This window comes from Kogia breviceps, chromosome 9 (genome assembly GCF_026419965.1).
Source record: "Kogia breviceps isolate mKogBre1 chromosome 9, mKogBre1 haplotype 1, whole genome shotgun sequence".
In the NCBI taxonomy this organism is placed as follows: Eukaryota; Metazoa; Chordata; class Mammalia; order Artiodactyla; family Physeteridae; genus Kogia; species Kogia breviceps.
This window is the reverse complement of record NC_081318.1, coordinates 86,110,387-86,136,821: the sequence shown is the minus strand read 5'-3', so window position 1 is coordinate 86,136,821 and position 26,435 is coordinate 86,110,387. Positions and strand designations below refer to the sequence as shown.

General features: G+C 36.2%; 2 protein-coding genes across 8 annotated transcripts in view; one reads left to right on the top strand and one right to left on the bottom strand.

The window, feature by feature from the left end:
* The window catches only part of MAGI2 (membrane associated guanylate kinase, WW and PDZ domain containing 2), a 1,353,221-nt gene that overhangs the window by 871,092 nt on the left and 455,694 nt on the right, over positions 1-26,435 (bottom strand). The window lies entirely within an intron of this gene.
* Positions 25,219-26,113, top strand: LOC131762872 (small integral membrane protein 15-like). The gene has a single exon (XM_067041693.1). The coding sequence runs from the start codon at positions 25,525-25,527 to the stop codon at positions 25,747-25,749; it is 225 nt and encodes a 74-aa protein (XP_066897794.1). The 5' UTR covers positions 25,219-25,524; the 3' UTR covers positions 25,750-26,113.

Genomic DNA, 26,435 nt, shown 5'->3' with positions numbered 1-26,435 from the left:
GAAGTTTGTACTTTTTAACCTCCTTCACCCATTTCACCCATCCCCTATCCACCAACCCCCCCCTAGCCTCTGGCAACCGCCAATGTTTTCTCTGTATTCCTGAGCTTGGTTTTTGTTTGTTTATTTGTTTTAGATTCCACATATAGGTAAGATTATATGGTATATGTCTTTTTCTGACTTATTTCACTTATCAGTATGCCCTTAAGGTCCATCAGTGTTGTAAATCTTGTAATGGCAAGATTTACTTCTTATTGGCTGAATAATATTATTTATATATATATGTGTATATTATATATACAATTATTTATATTATATATATCACATTTTTGTTATCCATTCATCCATCAATGGACACTTAGGTGCTTCCATTTCTTGTTTATTGTAAATAATGCTGCAATGAATATGGTGGTGCATGTATCAATATCTTTTCTAGTTAGTGTTTTTGTTTTCTTCAGATAAATACCCAGAAGTGGAATTGCTTGATCACATAGTAGTTCTACTTTTAGTTTTTTGTGAAACCTCTATGATATTTTCCATAGTGGCTTCACCAATTTACCAACAAGGCACAAGGGTTCCCTTTTCTCCACATCCTCACCAACACCTTGTATTTCTTGTCTTTTTGGTAACAGCTATTTGATTTGCATTTCCCTGATGATTAGTGACGTTGAACATCCTGTTGTGTACCTGTTAGCCATCTGTATGTCTTCTTTGGAAGAATGTCTATTTATAGCCCCTATTTTTTTTTAATTAGATTGTTCTTTTTTTTACAAAGCATAATATTTTTGTTCAATAAGATCAATCATCATTCCACCCAAGGAAGGAACATATCACAGTATCTATATTTGTGTTAGTTGCAATTAGTACATTAATTGATCGTACAACGACTATAGCTGGGTCAACATCCTAACACCATTTTAAGTTGCCATTTTGTCCATATAACAATAGTTAACATCATTATGTGTTAAAGATTCAAAGCCCTGGGATGATTTGATAAACTGAGTTTGTAATTCCAGAAAAGGTCACTCAGTAGCATTTTACCACTTATGTTTTTTCTCTAAGTTGACAAAACATTTAACTTGAATTTCATTAAGGTTATAGCAATAAGAAAGCTAAGCCACAAGAAAGCGATAAAACAAATTTAGAAAGTGAAGCATTCTATATAACAAATGACATGATCTTTTCAGCAAGTCAATATGCTAGTGCAAAAAAGGTTATTGAAAATTAAAGGAAACAAGAGACAAATACATGAAAGTTATGATCTTGCATTGGATTAGTTCACACTGATCGTTCTAAAGAATGTGTTTGTGACAACTGCAGATGAATATGATTATTAATATTATTTTTATAGCTAAACTCAACACATTATTCAGATTTTCTAGTTTATTCCTAATATTCTTATTCTGCTCTAGGATGCTACATTATATTCAGTCATCATGTCCCCTTAGCTTCCTCTGGATGGTGACAATTTCTCAGGCTTCCCTTGTTTCTGATGACCATGACAGTTTTGAGGAACACTGGTCAGGTATTTTGTGGAATATCCCTTGATTCAAGTTCGTCTGATATTTTTCTTGTGCTTAGACTGCAGTTTAAATTTGGGGAGGAAGTTCACAGAGGTAAGAGCCATTCACATCACATGATATCAAGGAGAACTTTCTATTCCATGAGTTATCACTGATGATGTTAACCTTAATCATTTAGCTGACAGAGTATTTGTCAGTTTTCTCTATTGCAAAGTTACTCTTTTTTCATCTTTTCCATACCATGCTTTTTAGAGGAAGCTGCTATGTGCAGTCTGCACTTAAGAGGTGGTATGGCATTACGTTCCTTAGCCTTAATGGTAGAATATGTACATAAATAATATGATTTTCCTCTGTACAGAGATTTTTCTATTCATCCCCACTTATTATGTACTCTATCATTTATTTATATCAGTTTGGATACCTGGGCATTTATTATATACTTAGGATTATATTTCAATACCACATTGTTTACAGTGGTGCTCACATTGTTCTGGCTTCATCCACTGGGAACTCTTTCAGTTGGTTCTTATATACCTTTGACATATACTCATCATTGTGTTTTTTGAGCACTACCTTACTTTCTGGCACTGTAAAATGATCCAGATTTATCTGTTAATTTCATAAACATTTTTTAGGGAGTGGTATCAACATTAACTTAGAATATATGCCTTTCATGCACTGCTTTAAGATTCTCTAAATTCAGGGGAGTGGTAAGAGTTTTGTTGTCTAATGTATTCTAATCAAATACAGTACTTATCTGTTAGATATTTGACAAGTGCAGTAATGGAATGCTTACTAAGTAGAAGTCTACAATTGACATGATTCAGGTGCATCCAAGTATATTATTTGGGGAATAAATTTTCTTATGTGAATAAGCCACTGTGTGCTCACAAAGCAAATCAGCAAAGAAACACAATATTTGGAGGTGGTTTTGTCCTTAAGACATTAATGATGTTACTCCAACTGAGCCTCTGCTGTGAGGGAAGAGAAGAATCTACCAGCACTTGAGGGAGCGCTTGAGGGGCAAGGGTGAAGCTTGTAGTCAAGGACACGGCTATTAATCAGGTTTGTTTTAACCCCACATCATGGGTACAAGAGCAACCTAAGAAGACCATTAGTTGAGCTCTCAGAACCTATCACAAATAACCAAAAAGTTAAAATCTTTAAAATTATGAATTAGGTTCTTCCCACACACCATCAAATCAAAAGTATTAATGATTTCCCTGGTCCTTATCACTGAATGATGTATTGATTGATTTTATTTATACCACAATAACTGAATTTTTCATAGGCTGTGTGACACCATAGCTTTCATGAGCTGGCTTGCCTAAAAACAATTCACTGATTAAAACATTTACTGAATATACCATTCAGACATCTAGCATTTAACGCCTCATGGGTTGAGTTATTGTTTTATATGTTTTATTTAATCCTTTAAATAAGGGCTTGATTAGAGTCTGATCTGAAGTTAAATCCCATTAGTTATTAACCCACTCTTTAGCCTCTTTGAGCCTCACTTTCTTTTTTAGTAAACTGCAGGTAACAGTAACCATCCTACAAAGTCACTGTGAGGATTAAGTGAGATAACATGAAGTAAGGAGTTTAGCACATTACATCTATCACAAAGAAATGCTCAATATATGTTCATTTTCATTTCATTTAGGGCCAGCTTCATGGGGTCGTATGTGAATTGTGCAGTCGCACAGGGCTTTGACACTCAGAAGGGCACCCTGCTTGGTTTCATGCTCCGCTGTTGCTGTCTTGAATTTCTTATAATTTTTGAAAGAAGAGTCCCAATTTTCATTTTGCAGTGGAAATTATGTAGCTGGTCCTGGATTCACCCAAATAAATTTTAAGCCCTTTGAAGTATGAGATGCCATAGATGACTTTATACTTATGATACATTCTTCAATGCTTAGCCCAGTTTCCTGCATGTGGAAGGTGACAATTTATTGAAAATAATAATAGTGGTTTATTTAAGGCAGTCAATATGGAATTCCACTGGTAGATACAGAAGACCTGCCTGGGAACCAGAAGTAATTATTTCATGCCTTAGCATCCAAATGGCTTTAATTACCAGCAAAAAAAGTTAAATGAAGGTAATGTTATAAACTCTGTTTCAATCACAGAATTTACGCATATCTTAAAAACTACAATGATTTTAATAAAAAGCGTACCTTCAAGAAGCCAAAACTCTTTACAAAGTTCACCTTTAAGGTGTACATTCCTATAAATTCAAGAAGCACTATTGTTGTCTTTTGGGCTATGCTGGCTAAGATGTACAAAGGGATGCTTCTTTCATTGTCCACCAGATGCTGTGCTCTAATAAACCAGCAAGACTTAAAAAGGCCTAGTCTCCGGCAGTCCTACTGGTAATCATTTTGCCAGGAATGTCCAATTATCAACCCCTGGTAAGTTATCCTGTCTCTCACTGCCTTCTGCATGGGGGGAGGAGACAGCACCCATGGCAACAATAATGCAGAGCGATGACATAAAAGGTATGCTGGGAATATACCGTGATCAGGGTACTGAAGCCCCAGAGAGAGTTTAGGGGTAGGTAATTTTGCATATCTGGTATGATATACATATCCTTATAGCAGAATCAGAGCTGCTTTTTTGGACGCTGGCATATATTATAGGTCAAGAATGTGTTTTTTCATTGTACTTTACCAGGGCCTCAGAATTTTGACAGAAGAAATCCATGAAAAAATCAACATGGATTCTATCCCTATTAGAGTATTGCTCTTCAAAGTGGGTAAACTCAGTCGGTCAGAGAGCAGGGCTAACGGTACTCAAGGATGACCAATTCAATGCTCCAGAGGCTCTTTATACTATCCTGAGGCTATAAATGACAACACCTCAAACCAGCTATCTCATATAAACTTTAAGTGAGACATCAAGGGCACTTTACAGAGAGCATGGGCCAGTGTTAGAACCAGCACCCATATATGACAGCTCAGAGGGCATCTGGGCATCCATTATTCCAAGGGATCTGATAATTGCGCATATTTTGTATAAAATATATTTACATCTTTCTATGCATATAACTGTAGGCATAGTTTTAAATTTTAATTTCCCACAACAAATTTTTTTAAACCAGGTACTTTTCTTCTCCTAAATGTGGATTAAAATTGAATTAAATCAGCATTCTTTACCATCTGCTGGGTGTAAATCACTACGTGCTCTAGGAAAAGAAGCTAGTTCTAAGTTCAGCACATAAACCCTTTACCAGAACACATTTCAGCTCTTTGGCATCATGGCTCAAGGACAGACTGCCTGCTGATCCTCTACCAAATGATTTGACTACAGTTGAATGATTATGTTTAAGGGTAACAAACCAATCTACGGCTATGACAGCAAAAATGCAACTGCCTAAAATCTAATAAGGCAGCTTCTCCTTAGATGTGAATATAAAGAAGCTGCAGACCATGTATTTGCATCAACAAACTGCCCAAAGCAATTCTGCAACATACCCTTGCACATCCCCTGCAGATGTATTTTCTCCACCTTAGAATTTGAGCAAGTTGATTTACATATTAATGAGAAACAACTGAAACGAAGCAATTAGGCAGGTGAGGATCCAGTCAGGGGGACAAATATTTTAAATATTGTTAAGTGGAGATCCAGAACAATATAAAGATAAATTGAGTTTGTATTCCTCTTCTTTAAGCTGGGCTGCATTAATGAGAAATTAATTGATTCTTGACAACTTGAATGAGTTTTTGTTAACTGCATAATTGGAAAGAAAAATCCATGGATGTAATAAGCATCTTAATTTATTAGGGGCAATGTGACTGACTAACTGAGTCATGAGAAGTCCCCACAATGTGCTATTTCCATCTCCCCACAAATATCTAGGTGAGGATAAACCTCTGGTTCACGTTTCCCCTATTTTTCTGCCTGCTTGGGTAAGAAGAATATATTGTCTACAGGCAACATTGGGAGTAGAATGAACACTGGGTGGATGACTCCAGCCCCATTTTATCAAGAATTTTCTGTGTGACTTTTATAATTATGTAATTTTTTCAGGAATTATTTGTCACTTATTTCCTCTTGGCTTTCATTTTCTCATTTGGAAAATGATGAAGATTAACTCTAAATTCCCTTTGAACTCTAAATTATATATTTCTAAAGGTAAATGACATGGTGACTCGTATTTTAAGAACCTAATCAGTAGTCTCCATCCTGTCATCTAATCCAAAATAAAGCCTCTTTTCAGCAAAGTAGACACTAGCCAAGTTTTTACTAAATAACCAACTGGAATTTTCTAACATCCTTCTCATTCAGTCTAGCTACTGGTTTAGGAAACACATTCTCAAAATGTGGTTTCTAAACCAGTAGCTTCAAGTTTACCAGAGAACTTTCTAGAAATGTAATTTCTTGGCCCCATTTGACATACTAAAACAGAAACTCTGGGAGTGAGGCCCAGCAACTGATGTTTTATTTTCCAGATGATTCTACAATACTAAAGTTTGAGATCCACTGATATACATAAATATACCCACCAATATACATAAATATATTTAAATCATTTAGGAAAAGAAAATGTTTTGTGAATGGCTATATCAGACTAGGTGGCCATTATCCGTGAATAGAGACTAATCAATTGATCCTATATGGGTCTTTCTTCAGACACACATCCTTCTCCCCTCAACCACCAACCCCTGTCTTGTTCCTTATTTCATTTCTGAAATATAATTACTGCTTTATCAATTGGACTTACCCAAGAAAATGTAACTAACATTTGTAGAGCACTTTAGAATTTCAAATCACTTTTCATAGGTAGTCTTTCTGGATTATCACCTTCACGTTATGGATAATGGAGTCTCGAGGAGGTTAAGTGACTTTATAATGTTACATGGACAGTAAATGCAAAAACTGCCATATGAACTCATTACTGAAACACAGGACCTTCACTTTTCAATCAGATTTCCAACCAAACTGTAGGAAAAAAAAACAAAGAGTAGCTAGACAATTAAAAAAAAAAATTTTTATCCTTAACTCAGGAAAAAAGAAATTGGGCCTAGAATTAATAGTATTCCTGAGAGGAAATTAAATCATATTCTTTATGTTCCTGTACAAAAACTCTTTTATTTGTAAAACTTATGTCTAAATTTATAAAGATAGTTGATGTAACACAATTCATAAGAAACTCGTTTCACTCATAAGTCATCCTACAAGTGCAAATTTTCACAAAATCCCCAAGAAATCAGTTTAAATTTAAGATTTAAAAAACCAGTTGATGAAAGATGATAAGCATTTAAACATGTAAATGAAGAAAATATAAGGTACAAATAAGTCCATTGGCTTATTTTAGAAAATATTCTAAATTCAAATGTCCAAAATGAGAGGTAATAGAAAAAAATATGTGGGATAAAGTTCACATATTAGACTTTGTAATAATAATGAAGAACTCAAAATAGGTCTTGTATTAACTATAGCTTTTTTTTCCAAAACATTTATGTACCGTCTTAGAAAAAGAAAAGTGGCTTTACTCAGTGCAGAAGACAGCAGTGCTATAAATTAACTCCAAGGCCCACATCTCATGATTCACTTGATCCTTTATCAGTTCTAGGAAATGTATTTTGGCAATCTAGATGAAAGGCGAAGGAAAGACTGCAAGCACCTGCTTTTCAACTCAAAGCATTATTTGTACTAAAGATCTTCATATTCCAAACACTGAGAGAGTATGGTCAACTCTATTCACTTGGTTTTATTAGCAGAAACAGCAGTGTAGGAATCTCTGTATTACTGTGTAAAGGCAAATAATTTTGTTGAAAAAGAAAGCTATTCTAATTAAATAATTTCATTTGAATTAAATAAAATAAAAAGGTTTATAACCTTTTAAAAATACTTATGCATAATGAATTATGAGTAAACATACCAAACTATATAAATATTTGGCATTTGAAAGATTTTTCAGTCAACTTTCCTATGCTTTAAACAAAAGAAAAAAAAAAAAAGAATGATTCCTCTCAACTAAGATTGTTAGTTTAGAATAAAATAAATAAATAAAATAAAGTTTAGAATAAAATTACTTGTCAATCTATATGACAGATAAAGTTAATTTAGAAGCTCATTCTCCCTCAGCAAATAGACTTAAGAAGGACACCATTTATTTATTGCATTTCCGTGAGCACACCTACCTCTATTATGTTTCAGAACCTATTTCTCTTTCTATATAAATACATTCCCAGCACCTGGTGTACTTGGAACTATCTTTAGGCTTCATGTAGTTGTTCCATCTAGATTTTATAGCACTTGTCCTCAAAACTTGTCAGAGCAATATAAAATATTCAAGGAAGATACACAGTGAGGTTAACATAAAAAAACAATCTGTTCAGTTAAATAGGTAAAATTTCTTGTTTAAAAATATCTTATGATTTAAATCTATGGAAAACGATTCAGTAAACCCATTTTCTGAATGGGAAAAATATTTATAAATGTTGTGTTTTATATCAAAAATGACATATCTGTGTATCCGCCAATCTATTACTTGGCTTTTACCAACTAGAGCATAATGATCTTCATTTTGGTATAACAAGCAATATTTTCAAAGATGTTTATCATCTCTTTGGTGTCATTTCCACTGACTATGATAAAAAATAGAAAAGGTAATGAATAATAATTAACAAAAACAGCCAGCTTACTTAGTGGTTTTGTTTCAAATATCCATCTCTAATTTAGAAGAACACAGAATATTTGCTCAAAGACCCACATTTATAAATGGCAGTTGAGTTTCCAGATCAGTTGACCAAATACTATTTAATTCACAATATAACTGAACCAAAACACTAATAATACAGCTCCAATACATTTGACTGGCAGTGTCATACTTTAGAATTTTTAAGCTCAACTTACTTTAACATATTTATATAATTTCTTGTACAAAGCACTCTTCTAAAGGAAAAAAAAAATCACCTTTTATAACATATCAAGGATATGTGTGTTCTGTTACCCAATTTTAAGGGTCAGAAATTTGCTTATCTCCCTGAAAGTCTGTAGGATCTCAGACTTGATTCTTCCTACATGTGTAACACTTCCATCTGTGGCATGGTGGCCACTGTTCCTAGAAGTTTGTCCCTCCCTCCCTCCCTGGAGCCTTCAGGGTCAAACAGGGTCAGAGACAGTGGTTTACTGGAGGCAGCTCATACCAGCTTGTGAGAGCCAACATTTAAACCTTCTGGAATTTTGAGAGCTAGTGTCAAACACAGCCATTATTAGAAATTAAATAATATAAATTAAATCAAATAAACCAATTATATTAAAAAAGATAAATGTTCAAATTCATCACTTCCTGTTTACTACATTTTACTCATTTATACTCTTGAGGATATTTGTCTATTGCATTTGTATGACAGAAATACTACCTAATGCTGTGCTATTTCACATCTCTTCCCCACTCTGCATTCACTGATGACACGTTAGTAGCTTAAATTTGGATGTAGTGGGAGTATTTATACCATGGGAATTGGCAAACACTACAAATTAGGGTTGTTTATTCTGGAGAGCTGACTTCTCCAGGCAATCTCTGTATTCTATTAACTAGAGTGATGCCTACCCAAAAAGAAAGAGATTCTACATTTAAAATAAAAAAGAAAACATTTCCTCATGACATGTACATGACACTTCTCAAAACTTTCACATACATGAAATTGGAACAAAATGGACACCAAGAAACGTATTTTTTAAAATGTCACAAGAATTGCAGCTTAATAAGGTGTTATGCAGCAGAGTGTTGAGGGAGAGAGGGTTGATTACATGTACTTAAATTGATAAAATTATTTCTTCTTCCTTGTACTCTTTGAATAATGGCCAAGCAATTGGTCCCCAGACATAGAATCACATACCTGAAGTGATAGAAGGAACATATATAGTAGTTAAGAGGAATGAAACTGAGTCAGGTTCTAAGGTAGTCAAATCCTACCTTGCCCAATGACATTTCAAAAATCATTTTACACCAAAAACTGGGAGGAAGGGCAAAACAAGATATCAGAAAATTAATAGGTACATAGGTAGACAGTTTTTATGTTCCCAGAATTTTACATATAAAAATAATTCTGCTTAGCAGTTTTTTTTTTTTTTTGCGGTACGCAGGCCTGTCACTGCTGTGGCCTCTCCCGTTGCGGAGCACAGGCTCCGGACGCGCAGGCTCAGCGGCCATGGCTCACGGGCCCAGACGCTCCGCGGCATGTGGGATCTTCCCGGACCGGGGCACGAACCCGTGTCCCCTGCATCGGCAGGCGGACTCTCAATCAGTGCGCCACCAGGGAAGCCCTGCTTAGTATTTCTTGATGATGATGTTCGAAGGACCTTTAATAAATGATCTCCCATATGACCATTAATAAACAAATTTATTCTCAAATTGCTCATCAAATGTATAATTCTTAATAAAAATATGTAGACTTGTCTGCTGTAAATCCTCATTTTTTATTTATACATCTCAAAGTTAAAATACTCCTGAATTAAGAACATATTTTGGGCTGGGGAGAGGCAGGAAGATGACGTTGGGAAGTACACAAGTACTACTCACAGTATTGGTAATTTTCTAGTTATTTAAATAGGTTATGGGTTCACTGCTACTTTAAAATTATGCTCAATAACATATTTACTACATACATACATGATTTTGTATGTATCAAACATCACATAATAAAAATGTTTGAAAAGAAAAAAAATCTACCTTTGCATAACAGCCAGCTGGTATTTATTAGCATTTATAAGTCTCAGTTTCCTAACCTACTAAGCAGTCAAAGTCAGAGTACCTTCCTCATAAAACTTTTGTGTGTTTTAAATGATATAATGTATGTAAAGAAGAGGCTGTGAACGCTGACTGAACATCAGAATCACTTGGGAGCACTGAAAAAATACTGATTCTCAGAGTCACAATCCTAGAGACCTTAATTTAATGATGTGGGCATTACTGTTTTTTTTTTTTTTTTTTTTTTTTGTGGTACGTGGGCCTCTCACTGTTGTGGCCTGTCCCATTGTGGAGCACAGGCTCTGGACGCACAGGCCCAGCCGCTGCGCGGCATGTGGGATCTTCCCGGACCGGGGCACGAACCCGTGTCCCCTGCATCGGCAGGCGGATTCTCAACCACTGCGCCACCAGGGAAGCCCGGGCATTACTGTTTTAGTTGACTCTTACCACACAGTCTGTGTTGAGAACTACTGTTACCCATCATTATCAGTGCTTCAATCCATCATCCCATGAGGTTGTCTACAATTACCAAAGGACAAAGGTTTTGAGGCATACAGGAGAAAATGTGTTTATAAATTTGTTCATCTGCCAAAGTAGCTCAGAAATTAGGTTTCTTGACTGTTATCACTCAACCCTTCAATGAAAGTAGAGCCACAATTTTAAAATGTTACTGCACTTGAGGGCTTTCCTGGTGGCGCAGTGGTTGAGAGCCCGCCTGCCGATGCAGGGGACACGGGTTCGTGCCCCGGACTGGGAAGATCCCACATGCCGCGGAGCGGCTGGGCCCGTGAGCCATTGCCGCTGAGCCTGCGCGTCCGGAGCCTGTGCTCCGCAAAGGGAGAGGCCACAACAGTGAGAGGCCAGCGTACCGCAAAAAAAAAAAAAAATGTTACTGCACTTGAGAGGGCCTTCTAAAAGTGGTTGTATTCTGAGTTCCATTTCCCAAAGTGAAAGAGGCCAAAATCATTTCTCAGCTAATTTTAGTGAATTTCTTTGCTCTTATGTTACTTTCTGCACCTAATTTACTGAAACTCTTGAATTAATCCCTATTTTCGCCAGGTTCCATTGCAGTCACTCAAGTCCAAATCACCGCCACGTCTAAATGCTTCCTGTCTGGCCTTCTTGCTGCCACTCATGTCCACCCTCCAGGGCATACTTCTTGTCCCTGACAGGCATCTTGTAAAAAACACACAGCATTTCTTCTCATTCCTCTGCTCAAACCCCACCTTTGATATTTTCCAATCACCTTTAGATACAAATCCAGAGTTCTTCCCTACAAGGCCTTTTTGAGCAGGTCCCTGCCTTTCTCTCTGACCTAATTCATATGCTTCTTCCCATCCCTCACTCCACTCCAGCCTCTCTGACCCCTTTGCTATTCCTTGAATACATCAAACAAGCTCTCTGTTTACCTCTTTCACACTTGCTCTGCCCTCTGCCCAGAAGATTCACCCACTCCAAATAACTTGACTCTTCCTCCCTTCACTTAGACACCTGCTTAAAAGTCATCTCTTCAAAGACCTTCTTGACCACTGTATCTAAGATTACAACTTCATTCCAACAACTGCTGTCACTTTTCATCCATTTATCCAACTTTATTTTCCTTTAAAGTACACTAATTATATTACATACTTTATTTATTTTATTTTATTTTTTTTGCGGTACGCAGGCCTCTCACTGTTGTGGCCTCTCCCGTTGCAGAGCACAGGCTCCAGACGCGCAGGCTCCAGACGCGCAGGCTCAGCGGCCGTGGCTCACGGGCCCAGCCGCTCTGCGGCATGTGGGATCCTCCCAGACCGGGGCACGAACCCGTGTCCCCTGCATCGGCAGGCGGATCCTCAACCACTGTGCCACCAGGGAAGCCCACATACTTTATTTTTATTGTACCTTTTCTCCATAGAATTTGAGCTGTACGAGAGGATGAACTTTGTCTCTTTTGTTTGTCACTGTATCCTTGTCATACAAATATGGACAGATACAGAGCAGAAATTCAATAAATACTTGTTGGATGGATAAGTAACTATGTAGTCAGGATGAGTTGTCTTCAATTCCTGTGAGTCCCAGAAAATTCTAGAATTCCTTTGGTTCATTGATTAAAACAGCAAGACCAATTAGCTTCACAACAGATGGGAAACCTAAATCCAAGCCGCCATCTCGCTAGTTCTGACATCTGTCACAAGATGCATTAGGCAGGAGTGTGCATAGATCAGCTAATATTCAGCAGCAATATAGGAAACACACCTCAAACCCTAGTCCTTCCACCATTAGTATTTTCATGAAATCTGAAGGAGAGCACCTTATAATATCCATAATCCAAGGAGCATAGATTAAATCAACTTTAATTCTTGTTCTGTTACTGATTTGAAAGAAAACGTCATCCTATATTTTGTATGTGATTTGAAAAATTCAGTCAATGGAGCACATAATCTAGTTTGACAATTTTATTCCTAATAAGTTTACTGTTTGTAAATCAAACAACATTATAGGGGGTCAATATATTAACTATAGCAAATAACACATGTGTGAGAGAATATTTTCAAAAGAAAAAAAATGTACTTTTTATCTCCATGGTACTGATATCTGCTGAGAAGTTTACAAATAGATGCCCCCAATATTATTATCATTATCTCATCATTGTTAAAAAGAGAAAGAGGGATTCCCTGGTGGCGCAGTGGTTGAGAGTCCACCTGCCGATGCAGGGCACATGGGTTTGTGCCCCGGCCCGGGAAGATCCCACATGCCGCCGAGCGGCTGGGCCCGTGAGCCATGGCAACTGAGCCTGCGTGTGCAGAGCACAGGAGAGGCCACAACAGTGAGAGGCCCTTTGGTTAATTTGGTATACAATGATACCAGAGAAGCTTAGAATATTGCATGAATTCACCAATTTTGTTTTGTGTCATATAGACATAGCCAGGCTCAAATGAAATATGCTTTTATTGAAGTAAGAGCACTCTTATTCACAATACAGGAAATTAAATGATTAGTTCTTGTCAAACAAAAAGTAGGCTGTTTTAAGGAAAAAGAATTCTTCTGACAGTCAAATTTTATTCTTTCAGGGAACAAGCAATTCTTTGACAGAAAAATATGTTATTGCCAGAGGATATGTACTCCTGTGTTATATTTTGCTAGTTTTCTATTTTCTCAGTACATAAGGAACAGATGGAAATAAGGCTGATCCAATGAAAAAACTTCTTTTACATTCCAGCAATAAGGAAATCTAAATTTCAATGAAATAATCTAACCAAATTTTCACATATATCTGCATAAATTTTGGAAACCTTATAGGAAGTGTAAAACCAAGGAGAAATCATGGGAATTATTAAAGTGATATTTGCCTTTTCATTTCCTTTCAGACTACTTTATAGTTGTTATTTGTATTCCTCTCTAAATTCTCATTTTCCCTAAATATGATGCAAAAGTTATACTACTTGCTCCAAAATGATGTTTAGCTTTCCTAGAGTTTTTTTATACTCTGAATAAATTATAGTCACTTAGGCTGGGACTAATCTTATCATTTTTAAAAAAGGAATATGAACACTCTCAGATCACTGGCTAATGAAGTAACCTTTTCCAATGCACTATATAGCTATGTTCACCTCATGCCACTAAACCATTCAGATTTTAAAACATAATCATCTTACAATAAAATTATTTGCTGTCAAAATGAACCATGCTACCAATTAATAGTATGTCAGTATAAGAAAAGAATCTGGATCAACATTGAGGGCAATTAATTTGACTCCAATAAAATATTTAACTTATCTCGGTTCATACTCAGAGCATCAAGCTTATGGCTATCAAGTACAGTAACAGCCATTCACATGAGTAGAACTCTTTCAGACGCCAGTATTATTCAACCCTTGAGGACACAAGGAACTATACAAAAAACAAAAGTACACAAAAAAAACTATGGCAGACCTCACACAAAGAAAACCAACAGAAGTCTTTAGTGGGTTGCTTGTGTGAAGTACACAAGCTTTCCTTTTACTCCAAAGGAATATATTCTTTAATTAAATAATATATTAATGATATTAAAGACAGTACCTCAGTTGGATCCTGCTGGCTGTTCTCCTAAGGCAACCAGCAGAAATAAACCCTAGGATCCATGAAAAGCTAAACATTCAGGGAAAGAGCTCAGAAAAGATATTGGAGATAATACGTGACACATTTAAACACTTTAGAGACTGGATCCTGGAGAAGACCTGTGTCCTGGCACACAGCTTCCCCAGCTTAACTGCCCTTTAGTCAGATCTCCCAAATTCCCATGGTCACTCCATTGATAGCTAACCTGAGGGGAAGTGAGACAAGAGGAAGTGACAGAGGAAAGAGACTGCAGTCTTAACAGATTGCAGTTAAAATATATTTTGCAAATCTTATAAAAACATGGACATAGGGGCTTCCCTGGTGGCGCAGTGGTTTAGAATCTGCCTGCCAATGCAGGGGTCATGGGTTTGAGCCCTGGTCCAGGAATCCCACATGCTGCAGAGCAACTAAGCTTGTGCACCACAACTACTGAGCCTGCATTCTAGAGCCCCCAAGCCACAACTACTGAAGCCCACGTGCCACAACTACTGAAGCCTGTGCGCCTAGAGCCCCGGCTCTGCAACGAGAGGCCACTGTAATGAAAAGCCCATGCACTGTAATGAAGAGTAGCCCCTGCTCGCCGCAACTAGAGAAAGCCCACGTGCAGCAACGAAGACCCAATGCAGCCAGGAATAAATAAATAAATAAATAAATAAATAAATAAATAAATTTATTTAAAAAAAAAAAGAGTGGACATATGAATACATTGCTAGGCCCTCTTACCCAGGGCCCATGCAAGCAGGGGTCCCTGAATTTTAAACTACAGTAACTAGTGATACATCTGCCACAGTCAGTGAAACATAGTGGTAGTATAATCATACAAAAAAATGGAGGAGAAAGTGACATTAAGGTCATAGCTTTCATTCTCTGTCTTACTTCTAAGATTTTGGTGCCGTATCTTTAAAATCCCACTGACAGATGTTTTGATAAAAAACTGTTTTTGGTGTTTCTCAATATATTATACCAAAGGCAAAAAGTGGGTGCGTGTGTGTGTGTGTGTGTGTGTGTGTGTGTGTGTGTGTGTGTGTGTGAATGGACATAAGAAATTATGCAGTAATTAGCTCTGAATAAATTGTGAAACTGTCTAAACAAATTGAGATATTTAAGACAAATTATTACATGTTTAAAGATATATAAGTATTCTCTTCTGTATCAGAGCTGCCCAGTGAAGTCTACCTATTAGTCACTCATACTCATTAACCAATAAGGCATTTGATTATGGAAGCTAAGAGTTGGGGATAAAGGAATCTGTTACAAAAAAGATAGCTGAATTAACATGGATAAATTCTGAAGCTTCAAATATATTAAGTGGCACCAAATCATTGTAACCTTTTAAATTTCAAAACACTTGATGGCTGTGCAGATATATATCCTGTGTGATTTATAAATGTCATTCTTATTTTCTCTTTAATTACATTTCTAGAACCAACTTCATTTTGAGTTTGTAATAAATGTAATAAATGGATTCAGAGAAGTATGGAAGTATTTATTCACCAGAATTAAGCCAGAAGCTGAATCTCTAATATGGTTTGTAGGGTTCTCGGGCAATGACAATAACCATTATCTGACTCTATGTGTAGGAGAAAGATGAAGTCGATGTATGGAGTAATATGATTTTGCCAGACTAGTAAAAGATGCTAGAAGCTGTGGATTTCAGATGAAGAAGAAAGATGAGGGAAGTAAATTTGAGAAAATATGGAGCATAAAATTAGGCTAAGACTTTAAAAATTCTACAAAAACAATGAATAATACCAGGGGACTCGAAGAATGGGAGAAAACATTTTTCTTTTTACCCAAGGGTAAGATATAATTAAATGTAAGCTCTGTGCCCTCTGACACTGTTATGAGATTATAAATTTAAAAGTTTATATGTTTCTCTGTAGCTTGAGATCAATGCTGTATTCATAGTATACTAAATAATACATTCTTGATAATCACTGTTCACAAAAGTTTCAGGAGAAAGAATGTACCACAAGAAGAAGGTTTTCACTTCTATAGTGCAAAGTTTCCTTGCTTTTCTCTTTTCAATCTGCTTATTTTCTTTCTGTGATTCTCTTCCTTCATTCACCGGTCAGATGGTAATGTTCGTCCAGGTTTCATCTCCCCAGGTATCATCTTTGTTTTCTGCATACTCTTCTTTGTAACCCTCCACATACATCATTTTACAAATACTGAGGGCTCCCACAATCTTATCCTCAGGCTTACTGGTCCTGAGTTTCAAACTTTTCTCACTGTCTACTGGCTACTTCCAGTTGAATATCCCCTAGGAACTACATGCTCAGCACTTATAAGATTACATTTACCCTCCTCTAAGCTCCTTCCTCCTATTTTTTCTTATTTTCATTAATGACACCATGTCACCTAAGCCAAAAAATATATGGAAGCTGTCCAGAATTCTCTCTGTCTCATTTCTTTCGTCCAACTCTAAAAGTTAGGAAAAATATAAAGCAGTGGTTAAATGCTTAGTTCAAAGTGTGACCGTGCCATTTACTAGCTGTATGAACTTATATAGATCACTTAGCCTCTCTGTGCCTGTCTCACAAGGTGTTTAAGATGATTAATTGGATAATATACCTTCAATGCTCAGAGCACTGCCTCGTGCTTACAAAGTGCTCAATAATTTATTATTGCTCACATCCAGGCCTTCATACATGCTGTTTCCTCCACTTGGAATGTGCTTTCCAGGATTTTATCATAATTTAGGTGCCAGGCTGATCATAGAGAGCAGAAGCATCTGGGATGCTGTCTTTACTGATAGATGGGCTTCCAGTTGGAACAAGTATCCTATGAATTATAAGTAATTAATCTCTTCTAATTTAAGGGACAGATGATTTGGACTGTTGATCTTACTTCTGGCAAATCAGTGAAGAGGAACAGTGAAGAGGAAAGTGAGTACAATTATTCTGACGTGAAAGAACGGGTGACGTACTGAAACCAATATCAAACCCCTTGTTAGGGGGTTCTCTAGGCTTTACATAATTTCTCTGAGTCCACCTCCGTAAAATAAGATACTTTAAGGAATAGAAAAGTGTGTCTTACTTAACTTCATATCTTCAATACCTGAGAGAGTTCCTCGCTTATAGGGGGTAAGTCCTTAATATTTAGAGGATAAAAAGGGAAGGAAGATAGAAAAATAGAAGAAAAGTCATGAAAAATAATGCATACATATAAGTAGAAAAATATTTTTCTGACTGTAATTAGCTATAATGTATATAATATAATGTATATAATATAATGTATATAATAGCAAATATACATTCGCTTATATATATATATATATATATATATATATATATTTTTTTTAAAGTAATGACAGTAATTTCCATGCCTTGGGCCACATGGTGGGTGAGAGGAAAAAACTAGTCTGGGCTGTTATTGCTATGGTCAAAGTTCAGCAAAAGAGTCCAACCAAGCTTAATCACAAGCATTAATTGAAGAAATGAGTGCACGTGTTCAAGAAACCATTGCTGCCGAAGGGAAGGAACCAAAACACTGGGAGTAGAGAATGGATGAAATGAGAAAGGGAGAGGGAGGCAGCTGCTCAAGACCCAACAAGTTCATGACACAGGGAAAAATCCTGCCAGCAATTGCTCCAAAGAGAGGACAGAAGTCTATCTGCCCTCTTTAAATGGCTTGGGTCCCTTCATCCTAAAGAAGAGTTTGCTCAGGTGAAAAGGGCTCCCTTGTTCTCTTTGATCTGGTTCTTAATGCTACGTCATCCTTTCCTTGGGTGTGGGCGGGCAGGAGAACAAGGGTGTAACAGACGGTATAATGTTCTCTCAGTACTCGGTATAGATCATTATCCTGAGTATACATGTTAATTTTTTCTTAGACCATATTACCGTGTCTCACATTTTCCCTAGTTTGTATTGAAATCTGGATAGTGAGCCCTCTAGGATTCTGGGTTTTTCCTAACAATTTTTCTAAGCTTACTACTTTAAAGGGCAACATAGTTGCTAAAAATTTAGTCTTATTATTTTTCTAGCCAAATCTTACTGACATCTGTATACTAAATTTCAAGATTAGGATTTGACAGTAAATAAAATTTGATTCCATTTTTCTCTTGGCTTACTGAAAGCCCAGAGAAGCTAAGAATACTCATATATATATTTGACTTTCATTTTTACAGGATTCAGAATTATTTATTTCAATTTAATAATTAGGTCTGTCTCTTTTAAATAGTAAGTTTACATATACATTTTTTTAAGCAGAAAGATAAACAATGTCTGATAGACCAGAATGTTTCTGGAGGGAGAGAAGGGCTCTCTCAAAATTCTAAATTAAAACAAAACAAGACACAAGCAAACAACTAAGCCAAGGAATATTTAACCATCTAAAACACTGAATACATTCATTATACAAAGTGACAAGAGGAAAGATAAACTGGCTCTCACTGAGGGATGTAAAGAAGCTTTAAAGAGAAGAAGATATTTCAGCTAGATTAAAAAAAGATAAATAAGAATTTGCTAAGCAAAGAGAAGAGGGAAAGGTATTCTAGGTAAAAGCAACACTTCAAAGACACAAAATTGGTATATTTGGGAAATTGGGTTTGAGAAGCATAGGGCCTATTGGTTGAGGGGCAGAAAGTGAAGCCGGCAATTCTTTAAGGCCTCATGGGCCATACTTTAAACACCAGAATTAACATCAATTAATGCGGCAGGGGCGGGGGGCGGGGGGAGCCATTAGTATCTGTTAAGGAGGAGAATTATATTATTAGGTTGTTTTATGGAAATAAGACACCACAGTCTCTGAAATAGGAAGTATGCCAGCTTTTACATTCCTGCAGTTATGAAATTTTCTCTATTGTTGCTACTACTGACAGCAGTTATCAACAGTTGGGTGATGAACTCTCGGGACCTTGTTGGCCATGCAGAGTCTTAGAGCTTTTTCCCTTTAAATTAACTCAACATGTCAGACTTCTGTTTCCTGATTTTGACATAAAATAACTGTGATTATATATTAAAATTAGAAGAATGGATATATGGTGCAAAGCTAATTACAAATAATATTCAGGGGTAGATCAAATAATTTCATTTGTTTAACATAAATCACATTGGTGTTTGCTTGAAACCAAATCAATGAAGAAAATAAGCTGATACTGAAAGCACTAAGAACAACTATCAGATTCAAAGAAGTAATTTCATCATTGAATGCCGTGTAAACTTTGGCAATTAACTAAATATTTCTGAAATCAATTAACACATATTTATTAAGAACATAGTATATGTCTAATTCTCTGCTTGAAATTCTATGTAGAAATCTATTATAGAGTGTTGCGCAGAGAGAAAACCAGAAAGAATGAGCTTCCTCCTAGACCCAGAAAGAGAACCCTCCATAAGTCTGTCTGTTAAACCTCAAGTTTAGGTCTCCGAAGAGCTGGAGACTCAGGGGATTATTTGCTGCAGGGTAATTCTATCCCAGCACTTCCTTACCTAATATTCTAGTGATAGAATATATACAAGCCAACTTTCCAAGAGCAAAAGTGTTTTTTCTCCAACTTTAAACATATAATAACTGGACTTGAATGGTAAAAGCAACTTTCCAAGGGTGCGTGAGTATGTTTGTATCATAAAAAGACCCAGGATTTGGAGTACTTTTAAAGAGTCTAATGCTATGAGTGAACAAAATAGCTGACTGAAGAAGAAACGGCCTGGAGAAGTCTGTATAAAATCGACTATGAATATAAACATGGGCTTTAAACTGAGGTTAGTATCTCCATAAATCTCTCACAGTATTTGTGCTTCACATTTCAGGATTTTTCTCTGATCAAGGGCATTATCTCTTTTATCAATTTCCCTTTTAAATCCTTTAAACTATACAATAAGAAAGTGTTCAATGAAAAAAACTTCATTTTCTTGTTATCAATTGAAATAATGATTCTTATAAAGGTAGATGTGCTAATTAGGGAACTTTGAAAGATATGCTAATGTTATAAATTTTAGATCTCAAGCCTTTACATTCCCTTCTAAAAATCTGCTTCCAACCACCCCTCTTCTCCATTATTGCATACATATTTTCAAACTCATCTACTGAGAGCCACAGGAAATATATTTTGTATTTTATAATAGATTTTAAAATAGATGCAAATTAAAACTAAGTCAAATCTTAGAATCAGTCAAGTGGAAATATTCCCTCAATTCTTCACCTGGGGTCATTATACAATTTAAAAACCTTAGGTATTAATATAAATGTAGAATGCCTTGCATAAAAGCAGGAAGGCAATAAATACCATTTGATTACATCAAATGAGTAACATTTATAGGTAATTTGATTCTATGAAGTAATGGATATTTCTTATCTCCTACAACCACTAATCAAAAAGTCATATTTTCCCCTTTGATCTCAAAGGAAAACATTTCAAGGTAGAAAAAACTCTGGTGTTTTTGTCTTGTCCAAATTAACTATTGCAAGACTCCAAGCACCTTATCAGTGTGATATTCTAACTTTCTAACCTGAGAAAACAGCACTGGTCATTTTGGTAAATGTTTATATTTACCTTTCACATATTTTCTAATTCTTTGCATTTGAAATACTCTACTAGAACCAGCTAAATATAATTTGATAAAATGTCTCTAAGTCCTCAGGAAAAAATTCTATTTTTTTTGAAGTAACATTGATTTATAACATTACAAGTTTCATGCATACATTAAAATTCGGCTTTGTGTACACTACAGAGTGCTCAGCACCAAAAGTTTCGTTTCTATTCATCACCATAAAATTGACCCCCTTCAGGCTTCCCTGGTGGCGCAGTGGTTGAGAATCCGCCTGCCGATGCAGGGAACGCGGGTTCGTGCCCCGGTCCGGGAAGATCCCACATGCCGCCGAGCGGCTGGGCCCGTGAGCCATGGCCGCTGAGCCTGCGCGTCCGGAGCCTGTGCTCCGCAACGGGAAAGGCTACAAAACAGTGAGAGGCCCGTGTACAGCAAAAAAAAAAAAAAAAAAATTGACCCCCTTTACCCATTTTGCCCTCCCTCTACTCCTCTTCCTTTCTGGTAACACCAATCTTTTCTCTATATCTATATGTTTGTTTTTGTTTTACGGGTTTTTTTTTTTTAATAGTCCATATATGAGTATCTTTCTCTGACATTTCACTTAGCATAATATACTCAAGGTTCATCCATGTTGTTACAAATGGCAAGATTTTATCTTTTTTATGGCTCACTACTCTTCCATTGTACATATATATATATATATATATATATATATATATCACATCTATTCATCTGTCCATGGACACTTAGGTTTTTTCCATATCTCAGCGATTGTAAATAATGCTGCAATGTACATGGGTGTCGATTTTTTTTTTTTTTTTTTTCCGTACGTGGGCCTCTCACTGTCGTGGCCTCTCCAGTTGCAGAGCACAGTCTCCGGACGCGCAGGCTCAGCGGCCATGGCTCACCAGCCCAGCCACTCCGCAGCATATGGGATCTTCCCGGATCGGGGCACGAAACGTGTCCCCTGCATCGGCAGGCGGACTCTCAACCACTGCGCCACCAGGGAAGCCCAAAAGTTCTATTCTTGAGCAAAGTAAAATCTTGACTGAGATGCCTGATTAGGAAAAAAACAGTATTTTCATTTAACATGTTCAATATCTTAGAATTTGTCTTGGATTCATTTCTCATGCTATATATAACCATTTTCATTATTGACAAATAATCTTGAAGAATTGATAAAATCTGTGGCCTATGTTTTAATAAGTTGCCTTGTAAACCCCCTTTCAAAAGTAAACTTCCTCCTAAGTTTGTAATAACTGACTTCCCTTTTCTCAGCTTTTGCTCTCCTTAGCAGTTTTTATTCACTTTTAAAATTATTATAGCACCTGAATCAGACTTTCCCTAAAATGTTTGCTGCAAGCTCAGGATATCCCTGAGAAGTGAGATACAGTGGAATAAATGCTAGATTTCTAGAAAATTCTCTGCCATTGGGGATGAGTTTATGTTCAGTGAAAGACAGTCAATATAAAAATTAGAAAGTCACAAATGGGATGAGTAACTAACTGTATTTAAATTTTAAATTGTAAAAAATTGTTTTTAATTTAAAAAATGAATCTAGATTGTCTTTTACAGTGAATTATCATACTGTTTTTAAAAAAACTCCCAGTGATTTTTTTTTAAACTGCAAGTTTAGCACTTTTGTATATTTCAGTAAACATTAGATGACATGTTTACTATATTCCAGGGACTCTACAATTACTAGGAGCTGTCATAGAGCCTATATGGTTTAGGAGACAAGGCAAACATGAAAACCCAGGAGTTACTATTTTCTGTGACCAATGGCATAACATATATGTGTACAAGTGATAGTGTGATGTTAAGGAGGAAGCAATCAACTCCACTGGGTGGGGTGAGGGTTTGGCAAAGATTTCCAGGAAGGGATGTGGCAAATCTGAATTTCAAAGAAAAGAGATGCATTTTTCTGGGCAGATCAGGAGAAAGGGAATATCTAAAGTAGAGGGAAGGGCTTGTTTGGAAGTGTGGAGGCACAAAACAATGTGCCCAGTTGGGTGGACTGTATAGCGTTAGGCCTGGGTTAGATGGTGGAAAGCCTCCTCCTCTGGGACATTATCCAGAAGGCAATGAGGAGTTCCTCTTAGAACAGGGACTCCTTTCTTACTCTATTTTGTCTGTCTAAAAACTGCCTGTTTATTCTTACCACTTTTGTATTTAATGTCAGTGTAGGCTGATTTGACCTAATGTGAAGTTCCATAATGCTTATGAACGTTTAATTACTGGTAATAATTTTATTTGTGCTTCTATCCATACTAGGTGGATTAAATATTTTATAAGTAGACAAAGGAATTTTTTTTTAAAAAAAGAATGGAAAGTGATAAAATACAATATGATTTACTCTATTTTTTTTCTTTTTTAAAAAATGCTTTACTGAGGTTTAATTGATAAACAAAGAATTACACATATTTAATATATACAATTTGATGAGTTTGGACATATGCACACACCCATGATACTATCCCCACAATCAAGGTAACAGATGTACCCCAAATGTCCCAGAGTTTCCTTGTGTCCCTTTGTTTTGTTTTGTGATAAGAACACTTAACATGAGATCTGTCTTGTTAACAAATCTTGAAATTCACTGCACCTTATTGCTAACTATAGGCACTATGTTGTACAGAGGATCTCTAAAACTTATTTGTCTTGCATAACTGAAACTTTATATCCAGTCTATATCTTAAACTTCCCAGATCAGTATCACCCAGGGCACTTACACTTACAGATTCCATGGCACCCCCCAGACCTACTGAACCAGAATCTTCATGGGAGGAGCCTGGAATCTGTGTACTCAAGGTGACAAATGCCTGGAAAAGGTGGAGAAATAACCACTTTCAGGGAGTATATTCCTTCAAAGGAAACCTAGTAAGCAAACTGCTCATGAAGCCTCAGTAGTTATGGTTAATTGATAATTTACTTGTTTATTCCTTCAAAAGGACTGTAAACTTCTTAAGGGCAGAGGATATATGACTAATAGAGTCTCAGCTTTTAACATGGATATTCAATAAACATCTGTTAATGAATAAATGGCATTTCAGCCATTCACACATTCTTTAAAATGGCTCTTCTTTGTGTGTATTACTAGATATTCAACTATGAAGCACAATGGTAATCTAGTGAGTTAACACTGAAGAATGCCAAATAATTAGGCTTTTATCAGAGTATAAACAATTTACTTTAAATTACTAGTAAAGTGAACAAAATACATTTTTCATATCACCTATGTGTTTGTCAAATAACATAAAATATAATGTGTTCGTATGAAATAATTTGATCTGCCTTTTGTGCCCTGGAGTAACTAAAAATAGTTTTGCATTTCACATATATTGCATTTCATAAAAGGGACACAGGATCAATCAAACTAACACCTGACATTAAAGGCATTGGAACATGATTTCCTTAATAAGTATTATTCTTCATTAGGAGAAGCTTCTGATTCATGAATTTTCTCATACTTGCACAAATATATTGTTGTGACAGAAGAATGAAAACAACTGGATAAATATTTAAAAATTTATCTCTGTGTGGCTAAGAAATATTTTTCTCAACAACTGACATTTAAAGGACAAAGGGTAGAATGGGCCATATTTTTCATTAACTCACCAATGTATAGAGACAGACCACTTTCCTATAAGTTAGAGCAGAACATCATGACAGTGAAGTAATTTTATTTTCTTGAATATCATCAAAAGAACAGGTAGAAAATACAAGAGACATTTATAAAATATTACTTAAATATAAAATAGTTTTAAGACTCATCTGTAGACTACATAGCTGGAGGAGCAGGTGGAGAAAATGCCAAGGAGAAATCTTTCTACATTATCTCCACCTCTGTAGAGCTTTATATGAGGAGGTTACTAGTTGTTCCTGCTACAATAATTTCAGAGGACACTACTCATCAGGGAGAAGGCAGAGCATCCACAGTATAAATCTCTTTTGGTGATTTAATCACAGATATTAAAGAAAACAGGATCTGCAAATACAATAACTGTGAAATTTATTTTTGCAAATATAATGGCAATTTTACAACAGTGTGAATGAATACTAAGGAAAGCCTATTCAGTTGGCACATTTGCTGAATTAGGCATTAAGTTCCATAAAGTGCAATTGCTGCTAGAGTTCTATTTCAACATTCTCTTGAAAATATGCATAGAAATAAAATTATATCTTAAGTGCCCTAAGGAATTTTTACATATAGGAAGAGCATATTCTATGTCCTTTTGCAAAATAAAAATTTACTCTACTAAAGGATAAACAGAATTTATCTGTATTGTTTTCGCAAATTCCTATAAAATCTATAATTATTTCAAAATAAAAAAGTTTTCAACCAATTTGCTCTCCAATTCACAGTACCATAAAGTCGGATTTTTATAAATTATTTTCTTTTTTTTAAAGAAGAATGCATAACGTCTCGGGCACGACGTAGGGGAGGCCGGTGGTGGCCGCAGCCGCAGTTTTGCCCCCGTGCCCGGCGGAGGTGGCCACGGCGCCGACGGCCCAAGGTGTGGCGGGGACGACCCCTGATTCCCGGGGGCCGCCCATTGTGCGAGCCCCGCCGGGCCCGCGCTCGCCGAGTATATAGAATTTAAGCATTCTCTCAGAAGTGTCTGGTAGAGCTAAAGAAGACAACCAACCAAGGGTCATCTGAAATTGTGACTGGCCAATAATCCCAGGACAAAGTTAGAGATCACTACTCAAGCATAAGGCCTCTACAAAGATGTTTGATATAAAGGCTTGGGCTGAGTATGTTGTGGAATGGGCTGCAAAGGACCCATATGGCTTCCTTACAACAGTTATTCTGGCCCTAACTCCATTGATTCTAGCAAGTGCTGTACTGTCTTGGAAATTGGCCAAGATGATTGAGGCCAGGGAAAAGGAGCAAAAGAAGAAACAAAAACGTCAAGAAAATATTGCAAAAGCTAAACGACTAAAAAAGGATTGAAGGACTGAACAGGCTCTGCAACCAGAGGAAAATCATCTGGAAAATTATGCAGCTTTGGAAGGACCCATTAAGGTTTCTTTTCAGATCTTATGACAGTATTATTTAGTAAACGAAGTCTGAGCATGTGGAAGAATCATGTTAGTTCTCACCTGTATTATAGCAACTTTTAGGCTTCGGTGTAGAAGTCTGTTGACAGTTACTGTAAATTGGCATTTATTGTGCTACAGATTCTTTATAACTGACTTAGTCATTTGCCTTTTTGCAGCATATGTACTAAAGTGAAAACATCCTGTGGAGAAAAATTGCTTTAGATTATGGACTCTATTCAAATAATGGCTTAAAATGGGGTCCTGTTCTGGACAAAGGAGATTAAGAATGTAAGAATCAGAATTGTCGTGAGGTGGAAAGCATGCTTTGGCTTAAAAGAGATACAGTGTATTAATCACATTTTTTATCATTATTACTTATTTCTTGAAATAGAATCATTTCTGGCTTCTTCAAAGCAAAGTATTATTCAACGAGTACTTCTGTTTTCTGTATTTTTCTCATTTTAGCTTTTGAGATACTGGTAATTACCAGACTTTCTGCATTTTTAAAAATCTAATTTTATAAAGAATTCTCTTATTATCTTGACCATGTAGAATACCACTTACTGGATATAACAATTTTTGTACTTATGAACACTG